Source organism: Pygocentrus nattereri, chromosome 4 (assembly GCF_015220715.1).
Source record: "Pygocentrus nattereri isolate fPygNat1 chromosome 4, fPygNat1.pri, whole genome shotgun sequence".
In the NCBI taxonomy this organism is placed as follows: domain Eukaryota; kingdom Metazoa; phylum Chordata; class Actinopteri; order Characiformes; family Serrasalmidae; genus Pygocentrus; species Pygocentrus nattereri.
In genome coordinates this window covers 1415005-1435680 of record NC_051214.1, presented here as the reverse complement: position 1 = coordinate 1435680, position 20676 = coordinate 1415005, and the positions used below count along the sequence as shown (strand labels likewise).

General features: G+C 45.6%; 1 protein-coding gene across 2 annotated transcripts; it reads left to right on the top strand.

The window, feature by feature from the left end:
- Positions 1-615: 615 nt before the first annotated feature.
- On the top strand, positions 616-19790 carry zc3h14 (zinc finger CCCH-type containing 14). Of its 2 annotated transcripts, none has more exons than XM_017707011.2 (17): positions 616-816; positions 1667-1709; positions 2395-2509; positions 3552-3592; positions 4516-4675; positions 5594-5909; positions 7460-7614; positions 7870-7970; positions 10262-10399; positions 12074-12151; positions 13556-13715; positions 14016-14218; positions 15745-15892; positions 16536-16672; positions 17342-17418; positions 17559-17665; positions 19290-19790. In XM_017707011.2, exons 1-17 carry the CDS (start codon positions 781-783, stop codon positions 19291-19293), a joined length of 2019 nt encoding a protein of 672 aa, XP_017562500.1. In that variant the 5' UTR covers positions 616-780; the 3' UTR covers positions 19294-19790. The 2 variants fall into 2 exon arrangements, with proteins under 2 accessions (XP_017562500.1, XP_017562499.1); XM_017707010.2 differs by having other exon boundaries at positions 5594-5918.
- The last annotated feature ends 886 nt before the right edge of the window (positions 19791-20676 follow it).

The following is a 20676-nucleotide window of genomic DNA, read 5'->3' as shown; positions in this document are numbered from 1 at the left end:
AATAATCAATAACAGAAAAGGCTATAAATCAAAGCGCGAGATGAAAGAGGATCTGGGAGTGTTTTAACCTCATTTTTGTTTAGCTATTGTTTCACTTTTTATTATTCTTTATAATAATAATAACAATAATAATTATTATTATTTTAAATGTTATTTATTATTGCAAATAAATTGCCCTATATATTCTATTTTTTATTTATTTCATTAATAATGTTTTTCATTTTCGTTTTATCCTGCTGGTGATCGGATTACTATGCTCGGCTACCCTGTAAATAAGGGCACACACATTTTACCTCGAACTCACCAGGAGTCAATATTATCATTATTATTATTATTTATTTTTGTTATTGTTTTATTGATTTGTGCGTACTTAATACAGTTCAACAAATGTAAATAAAAACAGCAACAGGTCAGTTTCACGATTCATATATCCAACAAAATAATAATAAACAAAACAAAAGGAAAAGAAAAAAAGAATATATATGTAGTGGGATTCAAATAAAATTGAAAAGCTTCGAAGAGATTTTTATTATTATTATTTACTCCAAACAGACTTTTAGACTTTTAACGCTTAAAGACATTAATGTAAATATTCGGGTGAGTTGTCCTGCGCAGACGCGGACCGCTGTTCTTGCGCATGCGCAGTGTGGCGCAGTGGTTTCCATTCAAGGCCTAGCAACACAAAGTCCGCTAAAGCGCGGAGTTTCTACCTTTACGAGGCGGGAAGGAGATTAAAGAGCGCAGATCCACGCTCGCGTAGACCCGCTGGGACCGGGAAGGATGGAAATCGGGACCGAGATCAGCAAGAAGATCCGGGTAAAGGCTTCAAACCAGGCCGCGCGGCGGCTTCCAGCTGAGCTGAGCTGAGCTGGGCTAGGCTAGGCTAGGCTAAGCTAAGCCAAGCCGCTCCGTGTTTGCGCGGTTCTGGGGTTTAAACTGACCCGCACGCGCTAAACGGGGTTCTCCAGGCGCAGCAGTGGCTCTGTTTAGAACCCCGAGTTGCACGTAGAACCACTCGCCTATGCTTCTGTGTGGAACCTTGGAAAGTGGTTCTAAGTCGTGTAGCACCCGGAGGACCCTGCGCGTTCTAAGCTCGGAACCCTTTCTGGTGCTACATAGAACCAAGGACACCGCGTTCTTCAAAGGTCCAGAGAACCTTTGAAGCGTGTTTAGAACCCTTCTAAAGTTCCGTGTAAAAACGTTTGCGTACTTCAGCGGTTCTCTGCTCGGTGAGATGTTCTTCAGGTTCATGGAGAACGTGTTGCATTTGGTTCTGTGCGTAATAAACAGGTGGTGGGTCATTCTCAGCACTGCAGTGACACTGACGAGGTGGTGGTGTTAGTGTGTGTTGTGCTGGTGCGAGTGGATCAGACACAGCAGTGCTGCTGGAGTGTTTAAACACTGTGTCCACTCACTGTCCACTCTATTAGACACTCCTACCTTGTCGGTCCACCTTGTAGATGTAAAGTCAGAGACGACAGCTCATCTGCTGCTGCACAGTTTGTTGACACTACTGTGTCTGATCCACTCAGACCAGCACAACACACACTAACACCACCACACATTTGTGTTCCTTGTTTTTAAGTCTTCCTCTGTTTCTGGTCAGTTGTGTGGTCAGTTGTGTGGTCAGACAGTTCCGTTCACCACCCCTCCTGTTGTGTTTCAGGCCGCTATTAAAGGCAAGCTGCAGGAGCTGGGAGCGTATATAGGTGAGTTCATTAAATCCCGCCTGTTTACATCACACAGTGCACCTACACTCTCAAATAAAGGTTCTAGACTGCCTCTGGGTCGGTTCCCCTCCTGTCTCTGGGGTGGTTCCCTCAGGGCTCCGTCTCAGTGCCTTCAGTCAGGGAACATAACTGAACCATACTGACTCCACACACCCCGCCTCGCCTCGCCTCCAGGCTTTTACTCTACTGCTCTGATTTAAATCATTTGGTTATGAAAAGGAACAAATACCAACTTTTCACCTGGAGAACCTGATTTAAGCTCCACAATCAGACCTTAGAACCTCTGTAGAACCTCTGAGGGAACGTTTATTTCTAACAGTGAATAGAGAATTAATAACGAGTGATGATAATTAAAGGGAGATCCCAGCCTGATTAAATGATAAAGATGCCCGCGAAGTCTTTGAGTCCAGCGGCTGTGAACAGTGCAAGACGGGAGACTTAAATAAAGCGGCGATGCTGGTTACCGTGCCGTGGTGCCGTCATCGGACCAGGAACGCCGTGAAATCCCCCCGACAGGCGCGACGGCCGGGTTTCTTCGTTAGAATGAGGAACGCCCTTTGCGTTTTTGATTGAAATGTGTGAGAAGCTTCGCGGTGATGATGTTTTCCGCGGTTCGGGTCGGTCACTCTGCTGATGTGTTGCATGTGAATGTATCTCCTGCCAGATGAGGAGCTTCCGGACTACATCATGGTGATGGTGGCCAATAAGAAGAACGCCCAGCAGATGGCGGACGACCTGTCGCTGTTTCTGGGCAGCAACACCATCAAGTTCACAGTGTGGTACGAGAGCAGTGATGAATGTGATACGACCTCGTTAAAGAACACATAAAACGCCTCTTGCCCCCCCCCCCCCCCCTCATTGTCCAGTTTATCAGCTCCACTTAATTACAGACTGTAGTCCATCTGTTTCTCTGATACTCTGTTACCCTGTTCTTCAGTGGTCAGGACCCCCATGGACCCTCACAGAGCAGGTACTATTTGGGTGGTGGATCATTCTCAGCACTGCAGTGACACTGACGTGGTGGTGGTGTGTTAGTGTGTGTTGTGCTGGTCTGAGTGGATCAGACACAGCAGAGCTGCTGGAGTTTTTAAATACTGTGTCCACTCACTGTCCACTCTAGACTCTCCATTCCTTGTCAGTCCACCTTGTACATGTAAAGTCAGAGACGACAGCTCATCTGCTGCTGCACAGTTTGTGTTGGTCGTCCTCTAGTCCTTCATCAGTGGTCACAGGACGCTGCCCACAGGACGCTGCCCACAGGACGCTGCCCACAGGACGCTGCCCACAGGACGCTGCCCACAGGACGCTGCCCACAGGACGCTGCCGGCTGGATATTTTTGGTTGGTGGACTATTCTCAGTCCAGCAGCGACACTGAGGTGTTTAAAACTCCAGCAGCACTGCTGTGTCTGATCCACTCAGACCAGCACAACACACACTAACACACCACCACTATATCAGTGTTACTGCAGTGCTGAGAATGACCCACCACCCAAACAGTACCTGCTCTCTGAGGGTCCGTGGGGGTCCGTGTCACTTGTATTTCCTTTTCCCCCTTCCTCTCATTTTCCTTCTCTTCTTGCTCATTCTCATCCTCCTCCCTCCTCCTCTTCTTCTGTCTTCTTCTCCTGCTGCCTCCTCCTTATCTGTTCTTCTTCCCCTTCTTCTCCACCACCTCCTCCCTCTTCTTCTGAGCTAAAGCCACCACACCACACACTTTTCCGGGACGTTTATTTTGAGGTGTGATTTGTATTGTAGTTTGTGCTCTGCTGCTCCTCCTGTTCCGCCGTGTGTTGAGCTCTGGGTGTTTTTCTGTGTTGCAGGTTACACGGCGTTCTGGAGAAGCTGAGATCAGCTGCGGTCGGTATGTATCAGGCCCAAACAGGAGCCGTTCAGAGGCGCTCCGGCCTGCTGTGCTGTGGAAACTCTGAATTCCTCAAATAGATCCGGCTGTCGAGGCCACATCCTTCAGCGTTCAGTAGATAACGATTCATTCCAGCGAATCTCCGACCCCACAGTGACCCCGCGACGACTCATTCATTCTGGCTCATTTTTTATTCACATACATCACCCCCCCCCCCACACTCCGCCCGCCCCCCCCCCCCCCGCTTTATATAGCATAACTAAAATTAATTCCACGTCTCTACTGCATTTAAAGGGGAACTCAAATTTCCTCCGTAATTCAGTGATTCTGATGTAATCGGAAGTTCAGATGGTTTGGTGTGAAGCGGTTCAGACGTCTTTACAGTGGTGGTGATGGGAACCAGGCGTCGCCATGACTACAACACAGATATAGACACTTTATTTACCATCCAGAACCTCCAGAGAACCCACACGAGTCTTCTGAGCTTATATGGAATGCTGATGATGGAAAACAGTGGAAAATCTGGAATAATGAGTTTTCTTTGGGGACTATTTTGCCGCACAGCGCCCTGCATGTCTCCCTCCACCATGAATGGAGTTGAAGTTCTCTAAACTCTCATAAAACAGCGTCTCAGTCATCAGGCAGTGAATTCAGAACCAGTTCATGTAGGAACTTTCTGTAGGAGCTTTTAGAGGGACGTCTGGTTCCCATCACCACCACTGGGAACGGCTCTGACTCGGTCATTTTATCTAGAACCGAGTGTTTCACTCAGAACCGTTTAGAAATTGTGGTCTTATGGACTGTTATGACGAGGTCAGGCATGAACATTAAACACTGATTTTATTGTCATTGTATTAATATTAATGATGATGATGATGATGATGATATGGCTCATGTTCTCTCTTCCCTCCTCTGTGCTTTAGAGCCCTCGTCTCTCCGGCCTCAGCTCTTCCACTCCGACACCAGCGCGTCCTCTCGGGACGAGCTCAGAAGGGAGGAGTCTCGGGCTCTCACCGTGTCCAGCTCGCGCTCCGATAGGCTGGAAGGGCGGGTCTCTAGCTCCGCCCATGAGCACCATGGCAGGTCAGTTGTCGCAGCAGCTCTACGCTTGGAGAATAGAGGCAGGTGGACGTTCCGGTCCTGGACACAGCTGGAAAGGCGGTCACACTGTTTCTTCTCCTCCTCTTCCTTTTCATTCTCTTCCTGCTTGTTCTCCTCCTCCCTCTCCCTATTTTCATTGTCATCCATCTACTTTTCCTCCTCCTCCTCCTCCTTCTAGCTCTGTTTTTGTCTCCTCTTATTCCTTCAACTTTTCCTTCCTCTCCCTCTTCTTTCTTCTCCTTACTGCTCTCCTTCTTTTAGTGTTTCTTGTCTTTTTTCCTCCTCTTTGCTTTGTCTTCACTCAATCTCATCCGTCTTCCTCTTCTTCTTTTCCTTCTTCTTCTCTTCCCCTCCTCCTGCCTCCTTTCCATCTTTTCTTCTTCACTTTCTTCTTCTTCTTCTTCTCTTTACTGTTCTTCTCCTTTTCTTCTCCTCGCCCTCCTCTTCTCTTTTTCTGCATTTGCTTTATTGTTCTCCTACCTGCTATTCTCTGTCTTCTCTTTTCCTTCTTCCTCTTAATTTCCTTCTCTTACTCGGGCTTGTTCTTCTTCTCTTCTGGCTCCTCTTCATCTTCTTCTTCCCTCTTCCTCCTCCTTGTTCTTTGTGTGAACTGAAGCCACCAGACACAGCACAGTTAGTCAAAATGTATTGTGTAAGATTGTGGACTTTGCTGGTTTGTTTTGTACTTTCAAGATCCAAAAAGATTGACTCTCTCTCTCTCTCTCTCTCTCTCTCTCTCTCTCTGTCGCTCTCTCTCTCTCTCTGTCTCTCGCTCTCTCTCTCTCTCTCTCGCACATGCTCTCTCTCCCTCTCTACTCTCTCTCTCTCCCTCTCTCTCTCTCGCGCTCTCTCTCTCGCACGCGCTCTCTCTTGCGCGCTCTCTCTCTCTCGCGCTCTCAGGCGTGGTTCCTCTGACAAGTCCTCCTCCAGATTAACCTCTGCAGTGAAGCCTCTGGTCGAGCCCGTCTCTGCCGAGGCCGTCATCGACATCAAACCCGACCTGGACGACGACCTCATCACTGAAGACCCCTTGACCTCTGGCCCGCTGCGCTCTTTAACGGCCCGCTCTACGTCCGACAGGTCGCGGCAGCTCGGCGGTTCATCCAATCGCGGCTCAGAACGGAGCACAGACAGCTACAGGTCATCAGAGGTCACAAGAGGTCAGGAAAGGTCGAGCTCTTCGTATGGGCGGAGCTACAGAGAGGGAAGCAGCAAGGTGAGAAATGTAGGTATTGTGATATAAACCGAGTCCGTTCTACAGTTTCTCATTAAGCTGAATGAATAACCGACTCTAAATGTAGGTATTGTGATATAAACCGAGTCCGTTCTACAGTTTCTCATTAGGCTGAATGAATAACCGACTCTAAATGTAGGTATTGTGATATAAACCGAGTCCGTTCTACAGTTTCTCATTAGACTGAATGAATAACCGACTCTAAATGTAGGTATTGTGATATAAACCGAGTCCGTTCTACAGTTTCTCATTAGGCTGAATGAATAACCGACTCTAAATGTAGGTATTGTGATATAAACCGAGTCCGTTCTACAGTTTCTCATTAGGCTGAATGAATAACCGACTCTAAATGTAGGTATTGTGATATAAACCGAGTCTGTTCTACAGTTTCTCATTAGGCTGAATGAATAACCGACTCTAAATGTAGGTATTGTGATATAAACCGAGTCTGTTCTACAGTTTCTCATTAGACTGAATGAATAACCGACTCTAAATGTAGGTATTGTGATATAAACCGAGTCCGTTCTACAGTTTCTCATTAGACTGAATGAATAACCGACTCTAAATGTAGGTATTGTGATATAAACCGAGTCCGTTCTACAGTTTCTCATTAGACTGAATGAATAACCGACTGTAAATGTAGGTATTGTGATATAAACCGAGTCCGTTCTACAGTTTCTCATTAGACTGAATGAATAAGCGACTCTAAATGTAGGTATTGTGATATAAACCGAGTCTGTTCTACAGTTTCTCATTAGGCTGAATGAATAACCGACTCTAAATGTAGGTATTGTGATATAAACCGAGTCCGTTCTACAGTTTCTCATTAGGCTGAATGAATAACCGACTCTAAATGTAGGTATTGTGATATAAACCGAGTCCGTTCTACAGTTTCTCATTAGACTGAATGAATAACCGACTCTAAATGTAGGTATTGTGATATAAACCGAGTCCGTTCTACAGTTTCTCATTAGGCTGAATGAATAACCGACTCTAAATGTAGGTATTGTGATATAAACCGAGTCTGTTCTACAGTTTCTCATTAGGCTGAATGAATAACCGACTCTAAATGTAGGTATTGTGATATAAACCGAGTCCGTTCTACAGTTTCTCATTAGGCTGAATGAATAACCGACTCTAAATGTAGGTATTGTGATATAAACCGAGTCCGTTCTACAGTTTCTCATTAGGCTGAATGAATAACCGACTCTAAATGTAGGTATTGTGATATAAACCGAGTCCGTTCTACAGTTTCTCATTAGACTGAATGAATAACCGACTCTAAATGTAGGTATTGTGATATAAACCGAGTCTGTTCTACAGTTTCTCATTAGGCTGAATGAATAACCGACTCTAAATGTAGGTATTGTGATATAAACCGAGTCCGTTCTACAGTTTCTCATTAGACTGAATGAATAACCGACTCTAAATGTAGGTATTGTGATATAAACCGAGTCTGTTCTACAGTTTCTCATTAGGCTGAATGAATAACCGACTCTAAATGTAGGTATTGTGATATCAACTTGTTGCAGGAGGAGTTGTCGCGGAAACGGAAGGCTCCTGTGGCCAGCTCGGTGGTGCGGGTTCACCGGGGTCATGAGAGTGACGAGCAGGAGGACGATGATGATGAAGAGGAGGATTACGGCCTGGCCAGCCGAGTTTCACTGCCATCTAAACCAGAGCGCAAGTGCGTTTTTTCTCCAGTGTCGACTGTTTAGTGAAACCGTCCTGTAATTAAAGAGCAGGTTTAATCAGTGCTGGGCTTCTGTATGAATACAGTGTCTTCAGAGAGATCATTGTGATCAGTTACTCCATCTAGATTGTGAATTCCTGTTTGTATTGTGATGTGAAAGTCTGAGAGCATTGGCGTTGTTTCTGATTTAATAGGTGAAGGTTCTGTGTATCTAAAAGCCTGTTTGTCCCGTGTTGTCACCCCCTGCAGGCCGACTCTGCCTCCAGCCAAGCAAGCCAATAAGAACCTGATCCTGAAGGCCATCTCAGAGGCTCAGGAGTCCATCAACAAGACCACCCCTGTGTACACAAGTCAGTCTCACATGCACCATAAACATACAGTGGCCCTAAAAGACTGGAAAGTCCAGACTTTCTTAACCCTGGGGTATGACCTATTTGGTCTCCATGACGACTGAATTTTTGACGGTAGCTATTCCAGAATATCGGCTCCTCCCTTCATGATCTCATCATTAACTCCAGATCAGAAAACAGCGTCACACAAACGTCCTAACTGGACTAAACCTCCTAAATCCTGTCCTAACTGTAGGATGAACCCCAGCAGGGTCCTGACTCCTGTTTAAGGCCCATTTCTCTGGTTCTGAGGCGGCTGAGTCAGGCAGCGTAGTTCACTACCAGCATAATGAGCTCCATTTATTCCTACTGTAAAACGCGGCTTTCACTGGGAGATGTTTTTCTCTTCTAACTCTGCGTTTAAACATCTCAGACGCTGCCGACTCGAACTCCACCGCCCCTCTGATCACCTTCCTGTGTTAGTGTAGATGATGGAGTATTACAGTGATGGAGGAGAATAACGAGAAGACGGAGCTGAACGGGTGTCTTTTAGTGCGATCCCGTAAAATTCCTAAATTAAGATGAGGTTTTCTTCTGCAGTGTGAATTTGCGAAAACCTGGTCTTGGCCTCAGATCTGTGTGTGTAGCCCGGCTCCTGCTCAGCGCCAACATTGAGACTAAAACTCCCGCCTTTCTCTTCGTCTTCAAACAGCTGGACATCAAATAACAAAGTTTACCAAAGCTTAAAGTGTCGAAGTGCTTATGGGGGCCGAAGCTAATGTGTCTGAAAACTGTGAAATCATTAGTCAATTATAGTACTATTCATTAACACTAGCCCTCCTGAGATTTCAAGATCCTCAGGACATCACCCCTCCTTCTTGCCAGCAATTAGCAGGACCATACATCACCCTTTATTATGTTAATTCACAGAGGAGGACTGAGACAGCAGCTCTGTGTGTGAACCTTGTTTGCTGGCTAGTTCACTTCGACCTTGCCAACAGTATGAACGACTGACTGAACAAACTAACGAAACGAAATTAAACTCGTACAAGGAAATGTTGAAATTATGTTAAACTGAAACAAGGAAATACTAGGAGTGTGTTTTATTTACACAATGAACAACGGAAATGCACAAGTAATTTCACCAACTAAACGCCAAGAAATGGGTTGCAGTTTGTCTTTTGACGTAAATGGGTAAAAATAGCTGTCAATCAAAACAGGATTCAGCCTTTCGTCTGATCCTTCAATCATTTTGCAGAAGCTCCGCGTCCAGACCCGCCCACAGCTCCATTCACCACAGAGACGCTCTGCGTTCGGGGGCGGGACAAAATCGTGGCATTTATCCAATGAGCGGCGAGTTTCGAAGCAATGAAAAAGACGTCCCGTTTGAATGAGCGGACCTGTTGAAGTGAAAAGACACTCAGCTTTTAACGCATTTGTAGTGAATGAAATGTTAACACAACTGAACATATTTGACATTTTAGGGCAAGCTGAGCTTCCCTTGCAGTCTCAGAGAAATCGCCACTGCTCCGTCCGTCGCTACTACGCGCCCTTGAATTAGAACTTTTGAAACACGATTCCACAGATTCTCCGTCGCGCTGTCGGATCGGTAACATATGCACTCGGGTTGTAACTTGAAGTTCACCTTCAAGTTGTGTCATGTTAGGTGCTTTGGGAGCTGTAGGAGCTCAAGGTGGGCATGGGGGGTTTCCACTTCCACCGCACTCCATATCATTACCAAGACAATGGGCGTTAATCGCTTCACAGCAGGGGAGTGGGCTACATGGTCGCTGGTTTCCCTTACGAAAATTTTCGTAGCTTGCGGAAGATTAGTGTTAAAGCGTTCCTTCAATTTTTGGTCTAAATAAAATGATATATTTTTAATCAGAATCAGATTTTAGAACCTTTATAGACTGTTAACAAATATTCAAGGGTCAGATAAAGTGAAAGTAGAATAAAGAGTAGATAATAATAAACAGTCAGTGTGGAGGGAGTTAAAGAGACGGTGAGGGGAATATTACAGTGAAGATATGAAGATTATAATAAATAAAACATCTTGAGTTATGCGGTAAGGAAGGTGTGGTTTTAGTGTTTTTAATATACTTTATCAGAATATTCAAACTGAGCTGTTATAATGCACTCAGTTGTAATTGATGGTTGTGATGTCACAGATTTACAATGTGGACAAAACCTCCATTTCCCGTCATCATCGTCGTCTCAATGCCACTGACACTGAGCTGGATTATGAACTGCTGTGTGTGTGTGTGTGTGTTTGTGTTTGTTTGCATGATGTTCCCGCGGCAACGGCACAGTTCCCCAGCGACAGACGGTTCCCGTGGCGCCGCGGACGCGCTTGGCGAGCGATGAGATGAACAGAGCCGCGATCCGATTGGTCCAGGAGCACCTGCACGCCCTGCTTCCTCAAGACGCGCAGGACAGCAGACACAGTGGTCAGTTCCCGCCTCTTTAACGCGATAGTTTGACGGAAAAACGACTTCAGGTCCTCACAAAGTTGGGATGACATGACATTTTGTTGTTTTTCATAACAAACTTGTTGGGTCCGGGTCTGGGTCCGGGTCCGGGTCGGTGTCGGGGGTCAGGTGTGGTGTAATTCGGCTGCTGGAATACAAAAATGAATGGAAACCAGCGGGAATGTGAGACGGGATTGCGAGTGCGTCTCTCCGTGTAATTTTATTCATATATTTTGATGCTTTTTTTACGTTTAGATGCTCGTTAACCTATTTTTGCAGGTTAATTGGTTTATTATTCCGGAATGTGCCTTCACTTTTTAATCAGAGCTATTTATAACAACCAAAGTGGTGCAAAATATTAAAAACGAACCTCAACCAGTATATAGACGAACGTCCGAGTGCCCAGGAATAGCGCCGGATGCTGCGTTGAGCCACGTTTGAATTGGAGGCTGATATTGGCTCCATTCACCACCATCAGTTTTAGACTGTGGGAATTATTATAATATTCAGAAAATATTCCAGCAGCTTTGGCCAAAATAAAATTAGACATTTTCAATGAAAAGAGTTTCATCATGTTTACAGACTGTTAGCAAGTATTTAAGAGACAAATAAAGCAGAAGCAGAATGAAAAGAGTAAATGACAGAGCCAGTCTGGAAGGGAAGAGATAAACCTGTGAATATTAATGATAGATATGAACGCTTGTTTAATAAATAAGTAAATAAAATTAAAATGACGTTTTATTTGGCATCTTTTTGTTCGCGTTTTCTGTTCCGCCTTAAATGAAGCCGCAACTACATGCTGGCACCTGTACAGGCACTTGAATGCATCTGTTGCGCCATTTAAGGTGGAACGGGAAATTTAGCTTTGCCAACCTTTTTTTAAAAATTAAAAAATCTTTTTTTAATACGTGCAAAATAGCCCATGCAAAAGGAGAAATAAATACATTTAATTTAATTAAAAAAAAAAACATTTTATTTGGCGGCTTTTGTTGACATTTTCTGCTCCACCTTAAATGAAGCCGCAATTTCATGCCGGCACTTGGATGTATTTGCTGCCCCATTTAAGGTGGAATGGAATTTGGTTTTGCCAGATTTCTTCAGTCTGTTGTCTCATACAAAGAAAATGGTTCTATGTAGAACCGTGAACACTGAAAGGACCCTTTGAATGATTAGACGTCTTTGCATCATGAAATTGTTCTTTAAATTATGCTGCATGTGGTTCTGTATAGAACCTTTTTGAAAATGGTTCTGTACAGCACCCAAAAGAGTTCCCCTGTTGTTACGGTGTCGAGCTTGTAACCCATGAAGAACCATTTCATGATGCAAAGAACCTTCTTTGGGTGTTCGTAGTTCTATCCCTTGAAGAACCATCTTTTTTTAAGAGCGTACTTCGTTTTCGTTGTCAAACGTCCCCGACTCAGACGCTCGTAACTCTCAGCGGAGGACTGATCTGGACCAGAGTGCACTGATGTAGCGCCCCCTGCTGTTCAGCCAGAGATAATCCACCAAAACACGCCTTAAATGAGCAGGTCTGAACTGCTGCTTGTCTGCTGGTGATGCGGCGGATAAACAGACCGCCTGACCGTCTGTCTCTCTCTCCGTTATTCATCCCTCTCTTCCTCCGTCCTTTGTTTCCCTCTCTTCCTCCTGCAGCCCAGTCGCGCTCTCTGGCGTCCCGCCTGCAGCTGGAGCTTCCAGAGGAGGAGATCAGAGAGCAGACCAACGATTTTGGTGAGAGACCAAAACAGGGTTCACGCGTATAAGAAAAAGGTGGCTCTTCCCGGGTTCTTTGGTTCCGTGTAGAGAACCCTTTGCATGATTAAATGGTTCCTTGCATGGTGAAAGGGTTCTTCAGATTGACGGAGAACGTGCTGTATAGAACCCATATAGCTCCAAAAGCAGAACCCTTTAATAATGCGAAGGTTTTCTGGGTGTTTGTGGTTTTGTGTAGAACCATTTTCTTTACTGAAGAACCCTTGAAGAACCGTCTTTTTCACTAGTGTAGGTTCTCACTGAGCCAGATAACTTTAACGTCACAGGAAACAGAGTAAAGTGTTTAAATGTTTGTATGACGCTGCGTGGGCGTGGCTAATGAGCGCTGATTGACAGCGCTCCGCCCAACGCTGCTCCGCCCCTCTTATGGAGCTTACGTCATTATCCAGCTTTTATGTGGCATTGACTCGACAAAGAGAGTCAAACAGACGTGCAGACAGATGGACGGACGGACGAAACAAAGAGCGACTTCGAACGACTCGGCCCGCGAAGGCCGCACCAAAATAGGACGGTCTGCCCTACGGCGGGTTTCCGGCTGTTCCCACCCTCACCGCTTCGCCACAAAACACCGCTCTTGTCAAGTTCTTTAAAGATGGAGAAACTTTAATTTTAATTAATTTTTTAAATTTATTAGAGATTTATTAGGAGGTGCTCTGCCATCGTCTGCTGAGGAGATCGTTTTTATTTATTAATTTATTTATTTAACATTTGTGTTGTTAGCCATTCTCCGCAGTTTAAACCCAGTACGTATATTTATATATATTTAACTTGTATGTTAGAGTGAACTCTTCCGCCGCCGCTCGCTCCTCTGCTGGCGCCGCCAGGCGGGGATTCTCTCACGTTCTCGCCGGCACGCAGTGAACCTCGGGATATGTTGGCCGGTGAAGGATCCACCCATCGGATCCACCGTTGCCATGGAAAAGAACACATTTCTCAGCTGCGTATGAAGGAGCCTTCAGAATGGGACGGTCTAGTCGTGTGGTGTCATATCGGTCATTTATTGGTCACTGGAACATTATTTAGAGGGTGAACTTGGTACATGTTTACTGTTTGCATGCAAGAACAAGATTAACCTACTTAAAGTCACAGATTTGGGTCCCCCGAGTCTTTAAGCTCAAACTCGGTCCTGTCCAATCGTGTCGAGCGAAGGGCTGTTCCTACTGGATAATCCTCATTTTGGCCTTAAGGGAATATTTCAGTATTTTTCAGCCTAATCTCTGCCTGCGGCACCTGTAGCCATCAGCACTTCACCCCACCGCTGACCTCGGACGTTTTGACTGCAGATGTAAACGTTCAGGTCCTGCTGGGTATTATAGTGTGTTGAACTCCAGCCTGTTGTTCTGACGTCTGTCTGTTCTTTAGAGCTGCAGTTGTTCGAGGCGGCGCGGCTGAAAGCTCTGGACACTCGCTCCTTTATCATGAGGAAACCAGAGCTTGAGCAGCCTCAGCCAATCAGAAGCAGGCTGGGCACTGTCGTTCCAGAGGAAGCCCCGCCCTCTGCTCCACGAATGGTCCAGACCAGGTGTGCCTTATGTCCCTCATTTAAAAAATTGAACCTCTGTGTTAATCATGTAAATTCTCTCACTCAGTCACTGCTTCGAATCAGTATTCATGAAGAGTGGTTCAGTATCAGCACGATTTATTCTGTCTTTAAACATTAGTTCATCCCTCTCATACCTACAGAAACGGCACTTACATTTTTGAGGAGATACTGAATCACTCAGAGCAGTTACTGAGTCAGTCGTAGTGGGTACTGAATCTCTCTCTCTCTCTCTCTCTCTCTCTCTCTCTCTCTCTCTCTCTCTCTCTCTCTCTCTCTCAGAGAGAAAGCTGAAGCAGTAGGAAGCTCCAGTCCGAAGTTCATCGTAACGTTAGATGGCGTCCCGAGTCCACTGGCCAATCTGTCAGAGCAGGAGATGGACGCTGATGACTCTGCCCTCAATAACACGACCTCTGACCTTTCAGCGGTGCGCAGACTCAAACCAGCAGTGCAGCTCAGCCTGAACACTGACCTCCCGTCTGACGGTGAGAAAACAAAAATACACAAACTAGTGCTGAAGGAGTTCTTAATGGGAAAAAGTGCACCAGTGCTCTGTAATGTTCATATGATCCACACAGTCGCTCTGACAGACTGTAATACACTACAGGAAGCGTAGGGGGCGATACGGCTTCTACTGTTTCATTTAAAAAGCTCTGTAATGTTCATATGATCCACACAGTCGCTCTGACAGACTGTAATACACTACAGGAAGCGTAGGGGGCGATACGGCTTCTACTGTTTCATTTAAAAAGCTCTATAATGTTCATATGATCCACACAGTCGCTCTGACAGACTGTAATACACTACAGGAAGCGTAGGGGGCGATACGGCTTCTACTGTTTCATTTAAAAAGCTCTATAATGTTCATATGATCCACACAGTCGCTCTGACAGACTGTAATACACTACAGGAAGCGTAGGGGGCGATACGGCTTCTACTGTTTCATTTAAAAAGCTCTATAATGTTCATATGATCCACACAGTCGCTCTGACAGACTGTAATACACTACAGGAAGCGTAGGGGGCGATACGGCTTCTACTGTTTCATTTAAAAAGCTCTATAATGTTCATATGATCCACACAGTCGCTCTGACAGACTGTAATACACTACAGGAAGCGTAGGGGGCGATACGGCTTCTACTGTTTCATTTAAAAAGCTCTATAATGTTCATATGATCCACACAGTCGCTCTGACAGACTGTAATACACTCCAGGAAGCGTAGGGGGCGATACGGCTTCTACTGTTTCATTTAAAAAGCTCTATAATGTTCATATGATCCACACAGTCGCTCTGACAGACTGTAATACACTACAGGAAGCGTAGGGGGCGATACGGCTTCTACTGTTTCATTTAAAAAGCTCTATAATGTCCATATGATCCACACAGTCGCTCTGACAGACTGTAATACACTACAGGAAGCGTAGGGGGCGATATGGCTTCTACTGTTTCATTTAAAAAGCTCTATAATGTTCATATGATCCACACAGTCGCTCTGACAGACTGTAATACACTACAGGAAGCGTAGGGGGCGATACGGCTTCTACTGTTTCATTTAAAAAGCTCTATAATGTTCATATGATCCACACAGTCGCTCTGACAGACTGTAATACACTACAGGAAGCGTAGGGGGCGATACGGCTTCTACTGTTTCATTTAAAAAGCTCTATAATGTTCATATGATCCACACAGTCGCTCTGACAGACTGTAATACACTACAGGAAGCGTAGGGGGCGATACGGCTTCTACTGTTTCATTTAAAAAGCTCTATAATGTTCATATGATCCACACAGTCGCTCTGACAGACTGTAATACACTACAGGAAGCGTAGGGGGCGATACGGCTTCTACTGTTTCATTTAAAAAGCTCTATAATGTTCATATGATCCACACAGTCGCTCTGACAGACTGTAATACACTACAGGAAGCGTAGGGGGCGATACGGCTTCTACTGTTTCATTTAAAAAGCTCAGTTCAGCTTATATTGTTATAACCTTCTCCCTTCTTCTGTACAGATGGCGGGATGGAGGGAATGGATGTTATGGAGATGGAGGTCGAACCTGTTCAGGCAAAACGGCAGAAGGTTATGGAGCGCTGCAGGTTTTGGCCGGCATGCAAAAGTGGAGACGACTGCGTGTATCATCACCCCACGACACAGTGCAAGTAATAACACAGGCTTACTTAACGTATCAGTGGTTCAGAGCGGTTTGGTGTGAATCGCTCGGTTCTAGATCAACATACCGAGTCAGAACTGCTCACAGTGGTGGTGATGGGAACCAGACGTCCCTCTAAAAGCTCCTCACAGTGGTGGTGATGGGAACCAGACGTCCCTCTAAAAGCTCCTACAGAAAGTTCCTACATGAACTGGTTCTGAATTCCCTGCCTGATGACTGAGACGCTGTTTTATGAGAGTTTAGAGAACTTCAACTCCATTCATGGTGGAGGGAGACATGCAGGGCGCCGTGCGGCAAAATAGTCCCCAAAGAAAACTCATTATTCCAGATTTTCCACTGTTTTCCATCATCAACATTCCATATAAGCTCAGAAGACTCGTGTAGGTTCTCTGGTGGTTCTGGATGGTAAATAAAGTGTCTATATCTGTGTTGTAGTCATGGCGACGTCTGGTTCCCATCACCACCACTGTAAAGACGTCTCTATAATTAACCATTGGTTCACATCTCAGCCGCTGAGAAATCGGTGGACTTTCCCTTCCAGCTGGTACCATTACAGGTTTATTAGTGAAGATGTTCCTCTGTCAGGTGTGTATGTAATTGTGTGTGTAATCAGTGGCTGATGTGTGTTTCAGGACGTTTCCCAGCTGTGTGTTTGGAGAGAAGTGCCTGTTTATCCATCCAAACTGCAAATACGACGCCAAGTGCTCCAAACCAGACTGCCCATTCACACACGTCAGCCGCAGAGCGCTCGCCCAGCCAGCCAGACCAGGTCTGTGTGTGCAGTGAGCTTTCACAATGTTAACGTGCAGAATAGACTTTATATTTACAATAATTGTGATCCAGGTTCAACAAACTGGCAGGCTTTCTACTCTCACTGTCCACTTCATCAGCTCCACTGACCGCTCTGTAGTTCTACAGTTACAGACTGTAGTCCATCTGTTTCTCTGATACTCTGTTACCCTGTTCTTCAGTGGTCAGGACCCCCATGGACCCTCACAGAGCAGGCACTATTTGGGTGGTGGGTCATTCTCAGCACTGCAGTAACACTGACGTGGTGGTGGTGTGTTAGTGTGTGTTGTGCTGGTCTGAGTGGATCAGACACAGCAGTGCTGGAGTTTTAAGCCCTGTGTCCACTCACTGTCCACTCTATTAGACACTCCTACCTTGTCGGTCCACCTCGTAGATGTAAAGTCAGAGATTGCAGCTCATCTGATCATAAGATGGACAGTGAGGTGGGCTTAATGTTATGGTTAGGTAGATGGGTGTGTGTAAATAATTAATAAATTACTGAATGAGTGAATTGGCAGAGAAGCATATTGTGACATTGTCTTGCGCTGGCAATGCTGGGGTGGGGCTTCTTTACTGTATGTTAATGTAAGGAGATCAGTTTTATTCTAAAGACGTTATGCTAAATAATTCTCTCTCATTCTGCCTGCAGTACCGCCTCAGTCCAGCAGTGTGTGCCGTTTCTTCCCCGACTGTAAGAAGATGGACTGCAGCTTCTACCACCCCAAAGTAAGCTTTATACCAGTCACTCTGAGTGAGCCCCTCCGTAGACTTCAGTCTTTGATAAGTCTGTTCTAGGCATGTAGAGTAAAAATGGGAATTGTGGGCCAATGAAAAAACTGGCTGCTGTTTTTGTTTCCTTTTTTCAGCCTTGTAGGTTTGCAGGGCACTGTAAACGTGCAGGATGCACCTTCTACCACCCAGCGACTTCTGTACCACCCAGACACGCGCTGAAGTGGACTAAAACGCAAACGGGGTAACACACAAACTCCTCTAAGCTCTGAAATGTGGCCACTAGTATCATTACACTGCAGCAGGTCCTCACAGACTCAGTTAAAGGAGAAATTGAATAGATTTATCAAATATTCTGCTTCAGAGATTCAGTGGGTTTGGTGTGAAACGGTTCAGACGTCTTTACAGTGGTGGTGATGGGAACCAGGCGTCGCCATGACTACAATGAACCATGAATGGAGTTGAAGTTCTCTAAACTCTCATAAAACAGCATCTCAGTCATCAGGCAGGGAATTCAGAACCAGTTCATGTAGGAACTTTCTGTAGGAGCTTTTAGAGGGACGTCTGGTTCCCATCACCACCACTGTGAGGAGCTTTTAGAGGGACGTCTGGTTCCCATCACCACCACTGTGAGGAGCTTTTAGAGGGACGTCTGGTTCCTATCACCACCACTGTGAGGAGCTTTTAGAGGGACGTCTGGTTCCCATCACCACCACTGGGAACGGCTCTGACTCTGAGTTTATCTAGAACCGAGTGTTTCACACCAAACCACTCTGAATACAACCTTTTAATAATGTAGTGATTACTGTGGACCCTGTACTTAGAACAGAATCGTGGTGTCTTGAATCTGACCTGTAACAGAATTCAGTCTGAGAGAATGTCCTACAAAGCCGTTCTCGTGAAGTTTTATTCAGATTTACAGAAATCATAGTCTTTAGACACAGTTAGTTGTGTATAAGCATGGTGTGTGTACCTTTTGCCCCCCCAAAAGTATTTGGACACTTTAAGCATCAGTAAACTCAATTTTACCTGAATTTTATCTGATCTTACAGCATCTGATCTCCAGTTAGGAAATCTTAACCTACTCTATCAGAAAGCAATCAACTATCATGTCTGTTGCCTAGCAACCGACCACACACACACACACACAGCTGAAACGTAAATGTCATCAGAATAACGTTACGATGTGAAAAACCTCAAACAGAACTAGTGATAAACTGTAAGTAGTGAATGTAGTGAATGCTGTGACAGCGCCCCCTGCTGTTTAGCAGAGAGTCGCCGCTCCCCAGTTTCAGTCTCCATTTCCCAAGTGCTTTAGCTGAGCTCATTATCCCCCACCATCACTGTAATATTTAATCATCAACATTAACGCAGGAATTAATTAGCACACATTCTTCACCCTGGAAAACTGGTCCCAACTCAGAACACTGGGGGCAGATCAGGGGGCAGATCAGGGGGCAGATCAGGGGGCAGATCAGGCCCCATAGCATAATCCTGTCCAGCCCGTGAAGTTATTTTCATTTTCTGTTAATATTAGCCCATTGCACAACACACTGCACTACAATCCCCAGCATGCACTGCAGCATAATGTGCGTAAAGTAGTGTAGCCTGTTGTAATGTCAGTGTTTTTATTCATATATTTATTCCTTTTTAATTTCATTATTGAATATTTCAGGTATTCATTATGTAATATTCCAAGGGTCACGGCAGCCGCCTTTATTTTGATGTTTTGCTGTTTTGAATAAACAGTGACCCTCTCAGGTTACAGCGAACTGCTGGAGAGGTTGTGTGATGCAGGCCTGTAGTGGTTGGGCTTGACTGCCCTGCCTTAACGGCTGATCTCTGTTTATTTGCTCTTCCTCCTGCAGGTAATCGGGAGCGCAGAGGAGCTCCGGCGTTTTTTTTCCCGTGAGCCTGAACGTTCCTGCACCGTTTCGGCCGAGCCTCAGGACTTTTATCACGCGGTCATCCTGGTTTTACTTTTTTCTTTTTTGGTTGTGTTTTGGGTTTTTAAAGAACTGGCACTGCCTCTTTAGACAACGTGGTCAGTGCATTAAACGGCTGTCCAGCTGATCTCCGTGTGCTGTTATCTGTCTGTGTCCTTGTGTCCGCTGGTCAGTGACGTGTCCCTCACTGAGCTCAATCAGGTACGATGGAGCAGCTGCTGTGGACAGTATTGCCAAAAAAAAAAAAGCAACGATCATATTCGTGGTCATCCTATTCACTCCATTCCTGTTGACCAGCCAACGTGTTTGGTGTCTGAAGGCCATCAAATCAGAAAATATGAGCGTTTTTTTTCTGGAATGTGTGAATTGAATTCAGTGTTTTCTAGCAAGAGATGCATTCATGATAAACTCGTATAAAACCTCCACCTCCTGGTTTCTGCGCTCACTGTCCACTTCATCAGCTCCACTGACCGTATAGCTGCACTCTGTAGTTCTACAGTTACAGACTGTAGTCCATCTGTTTCTCTGATACTCTGTTACCCTGTTCTTCAGTGGTCAGGACCCCCATGGACCCTCACAGAGCAGGTACTGTTTGGGTGGTGGGTCATTCCCAGCACTGCCGTAACACTGACGTGGTGGTGGTGTGTTAGTGTGTGTTGTGCTGGTGTGAGTGGATCAGACACAGCAGTGCTGCTGGAGTTTTTAAACACCTCAGTGTCGCTGCTGGACTGAGAACCAAAAATATCCAGACAGCCGCGTCCTGTGGGCAGCATCCTGTGACCACTGATGAAGGTCTAGAGGATGACCAACACAAACTGTGCAGCAGCAGATGAGCTGTCGTCTCTGACTTTACATCTACAAGGTGGACCGACAAGGTAGGAGGGTCTAATAGAGTGGACAGTGAGTGGACACTGTTTAAAAACTCCAGCAGCACTGCTGTGTCTGATCCACTCGCACCAGCACCACATCAGTGTCAAATCCAGTCTTGGTCCTCTTTCCTCCTCTGTGTTTTCCCACCAAACGAACTGGCTAAAGAAACCTTCGGTGGTGCGACTTTGATTTGTATTGGAACAGGACACACCACCAGTGTGGCTTCATTGGACGGGGTAGTGGACAGACATGCGGTCAGGCAGCCCAAATAAGCAGATATACTTTAAAAAACAAGCCCAAAAAAAGCAACGACATGAGCCACATTGCGAATATTTGTAAGCAACTTCAAAGAAAAATGAGCCGACTTGCCACCTGTGACGGACGATCCAGCAGGCGGCTACACCCACCAGGTTACAGCGAAGCGGCGCCGGTCACTGCT

Excerpts from the sequence above, each read along its gene's own strand:
- zc3h14 (XM_017707010.2), top strand. The coding sequence starts at position 781 with ATGGAAATCGGGACCGAGATCAGCAAGAAGATCCGG. Across the intron at positions 7,615-7,869 it reads CCATCTAAACCAGAGCGCAA|GCCGACTCTGCCTCCAGCCA; the intron begins GTGCGTTTTTTC and ends CACCCCCTGCAG. Across the intron at positions 14,219-15,744 it reads CACTGACCTCCCGTCTGACG|ATGGCGGGATGGAGGGAATG; the intron begins GTGAGAAAACAA and ends TCTTCTGTACAG.